The 4,027-nt window shown below is 48.9% G+C and overlaps 1 protein-coding gene across 1 annotated transcript in view; it reads right to left on the reverse strand.

Annotated features, from left to right (window-relative positions):
* Positions 1 to 3,452, reverse strand: part of LOC125487832 (claudin-7-like) — a 7,536-nt gene extending 4,084 nt beyond the window's left edge. The window contains exon 1 of the mRNA XM_048620235.1: positions 2,982 to 3,452. Within this exon, the coding sequence (XP_048476192.1) occupies positions 2,982 to 3,414 (433 nt within the window). The 5' untranslated portion in view covers positions 3,415 to 3,452. The remainder of the gene's footprint in view (positions 1 to 2,981) is intronic.
* Between the last annotated feature and the right edge of the window lie 575 nt (positions 3,453 to 4,027).

The following is a 4,027-nucleotide window of genomic DNA, read 5'->3' on the forward strand; positions in this document are numbered from 1 at the left end:
CCCTATCCCCCGTCACCCCCCTCCTTATCTCTGAAACCACCTTCAACTCCAGCCCCTTGACCATCCCCCGATTCCCATCGCTCTACCATTGGGGGCCGTGCCTTCAGCTGCCTGGGCCCCGAGCTCTGGGAATCCACCCCCCACCCCACCGCTTCGCTCCAGGGAGCGGTAGGGTACACTGTGGCGGCCTTGGTTCTTGGCAGGTGAAGGCCAATCAGCAACCTTGTCTCTTGGGTACTGAGGCCAATACGGCGCTCAGGAACAGGACTGTGACCTGACCACCTCCGTCCTCAGAGAGAGAGAGAGAGAGAGTCAGTCCACTGTGTCTGCGTTTGCCGATCTCCAGGGGAAAGGAGGTGGGATTTTCCCATGCAAATGGAGGTTCCCAGTCTGCTGTCCCAGCCTTGGGAAGGTCTTAACTCAACGCGTGGATTAAACATTGCAAAACAAAACATGGCCACCAGACTCCAGGGCAAGTTCATCCCCCAAGTCCCAGAGAGGGTGTTCCTTCCCCACCAGAGAGATGGGAATTGTTGACCAGTTGTAGAGCTATAAATTTGCTCACGAGGCCACAATCCCAGGAGTTCTCCACCCAATCCCCATCCTCACAAAAAAGGGAGATCCACTGGGTTCTGCCCCAGATCATAACCTACTTGGTCTGCTAACCCCAACCCCTCCATCAGTTACCAAAGTCAGCTTGGGTTCCCTAAATGCCCTTCAGGGAAGGAAAGCTTACCCCGATCTGGGCCTACACGTGACTCCAGGCCCAGACCCTAGCCAGCCTCTCCATTGTGAGAGAGCATACCAACTATCTCCAGCAGCCAATCAATGCAGGCGTCCCCCAGTGAGACCCGAGGAACCCCCTCCCTGAACAAAGAGGAGTTTCAAATAAACGATAAAACAGAGAGAGAGAGTTCGTCACCATCTCGCGTTGGAGGCTATTGTGTCACACTGGTGGCCATCTTGAAAATAAAAGAGGTAGCGTCCTGACAAGAAATGGGAAGAGAAAGATCCCACATTGGCTAACAGAAAAAAAACTTGCTACCCCTCCTAAAGACAGGGAATGCAACTCTCTCTCACTTATGACTGGGAATTTCACAAGACAGCCAATTGGGTCCCCAAAAGCTTTGGTGACTCATTAATCGATCCAATGCAGGGGTTAGGGGCTGAGTGAAGCCATTCGGCCCCTCCAACTCTATACTAGCTTTCAACCAGCCAGCGAAGGGACAAGACTTCACCAACCGCGGAAGGGTTCGAAGACCTTGGGCAGGCACCATGGTGCCCGGAAAGTCCCAACGGGATGAGGTCAGATCTGGTTGGCATAGATGAGTTGGGCAGAAGGGTCTGACTCTACTTCAAATAGGTGTATCAAGTAGTCAACAGGCAACAAGAAGTGGGGGGGGAGGGGGGGATCTTCTTGGAAAGTCTTGGCATGAGCCAGACCTGTGCTTGGGGTCTCCAAACCGAAGCCAACTCCTGCCCAATTCTCACCTGGGCTGTACCTGTCCCTAGCCCGGGGCACTCACAACGCTTTGAAAAAAAAAGCGCAAATCAGGAAAGATTGGGATCCACCCCGTCTCTATAGGTGGGGTTAGGAAATCTCACGGTTCTGCAATAGAGGAAATATTTTCAAAACAAAACTTCCACAAGGTCTCTTTTCCCACAGGGCGAGAAGGCAAGGCGGGAGGTGTGATGTTTCACCGTCAGTTCACACAGTTAAAGCTCTTAGCTCTAAATGCCAGCGACCCTCGCTAGGAGCTGGTGCCACTCCCCAGGTCACCATTGGTACCTCACCCTGCTGTGCCAATTCCCCCCGTACCGTGAGGTGCTGGACCTCAAATCTTACCCCAGTCTGCTGTTACACTCACCAATTTCAAACTGTTTATATAGCGTCTCCAATCAAACAATACTGCTTTATGGCTCTTTAATTGTCAAACTAATCTGACCTCCGCCACTGAGGGTTTATCAATATTTGCCTTTAAATTTCATCAAGCTGATAAGGACAAAGCCAGATTCAAGATGGCTCCCAGCAAAAAAAAACAAACAAACAGAAGTCCTAACTTCCCCATATTCCTGTCAGCACTGCACTCAGGCACTAGCTAATAAATAAAAATGGTTTTACAACAGTGACTGTCCCCAGACCCAGGGGCTGGATTAGGGGCCCCAAGATACACACACACACGAAGTCAAACCAAGTTGATTCTCCCTCCCTCTCGGGTCCAGGAACCACATCAAATACAAAAGCCAGCAAACCCCCACCATTTCAGAAAGGTTGTGTACCAATGCGCCAACAGGTGGAGAGATAGAGGGAGAGAGACATGATTAATACAGAGGGCAAAGTGGAGGTCACGTACAAAAAAAAATTTAAAAAAATAATTAAAAATCCACATAAAGTAGACTTTAATAAACTTGAGAAATTAAAATAAAAAGTATCCAACAGGACACTGATTCAATACTTTGAGGGAGTTTGTTACTTCAGTCCCTCACACACACACACACACACACACACACACAGAGACAGAGGGACAGAGAGACAGAGGGACAGAGGGACAGAGGGACACAGGGGAACATTAACACAGAAAAAGGGGAATGTACAGAGACACACACACACACACAGCGAGAGGCAGACAAGAGAAAACAGACAGAGAGCTGCAAAGACAAGGAAACAGTCAGAAAAACCTGAGACACAGAGAGAACACCACCCCCACCCCTACATACACACACAAACCCTTACAAATGTACAGAGACAGAGAAAGACAAACAAGGAGGGGAGGAAAAAAGGGAAATAATTCAGACACACAAGAGAGGGATGGGGATGAGAAAGAGAGAAACTGACAGACACACACAGGGAGAGAAAGAGAGGAGAGGGATGGGCAATGTGAAAGGGAGAGACCAACAGGGAGAAAAAGAGACACAGAGACAGAGACAAAGAGACAGTGTCAGACCGGATTGTGTCCCCCTCCTCCCTGCCCCAGACTCACCTCCCAGAGCCAAAATGGAGTCATACACCTTGCATTGGATCTGCCCCGTGCTCTGGTACACACAGTTCATCCAGAGCCCCTTGTAGACCGCCTGCGCTGTGATAATGTTGTCTCCGGCGTAGCTGGACATCTTCCACTGGGGCATGATCGTACTCGCTACCAGGGCTATCCATCCCAACAGAGCCAGGGTGAAGCCGAGAATCTGCAGCCCCGAATTAGCCATGAGCAGGGAAACAGACAAGAGAGAGACTGAGCTGGAAACGAACAATCCGGAAGAAAAATTACAGCCCGGAATCCAACACAGAGAGAGAAACTTTCCCGAAACACAGCTTTCAGCGTCCGGCAATCCTATACTACCTCTCCCTGCCCCACCTTCTACCTGTTTATAAAGAAGTAGGAAAGAGGTTGTGTTGTGGGGGTGGAAGGAGGACATCGGGAACGCGCCCCGCCCCCCCTCGGGGATGCGCACCAGGTTTCGATTGGGAAATGAGAAAGAGTTTCGAGAGGAACAGCGAGGTAGACAAACACAAACACAGTTAAAAAAAAACCCTTTCTCACCTCACCACTCCTGAGAAAAATAAAACAGACATCCTTTTCCATCTCCAACCCCATCATACAAATCCACTCGCAGCCTTTTTGAATAAATAAATCATAGATAGACTTGCTTACAGGTTAATCATTGATTTCCTTAAGACACACAGAAAACCCAAATGCCACTAATTCGAATTTTAAGAGTCAATTTTATTTTCCGCTGGAGTGTAGGTGGCTGAGGGGTGATCTTACACAGGTTTGTAAAATCATGAGGGATATAGGTAAGGTGAATGTCTTTACTCCAGTGTGGGGAATTTCAAGACTAGGGGGCATATTTTTAAGGTGAGAGGAGAAAGGTTTAAAAAAAGACATGAGGGGTAACTTTTTTTCACACAGAGAGTGGTTGGTGTGTGGAATGAACTTCCTGAGGAAGTGATGGATGCGGGTACAGTTACACTGTTTAAAAGACACGTAGAAAATTATATGATAGGAAAGGTTTGGAGGGATATGGGCTC

The sequence above is a fragment of the Rhincodon typus genome, chromosome 45, assembly GCF_021869965.1.
Source record: "Rhincodon typus isolate 14 chromosome 45, sRhiTyp1.1, whole genome shotgun sequence".
In the NCBI taxonomy this organism is placed as follows: Eukaryota; Metazoa; Chordata; class Chondrichthyes; order Orectolobiformes; family Rhincodontidae; genus Rhincodon; species Rhincodon typus.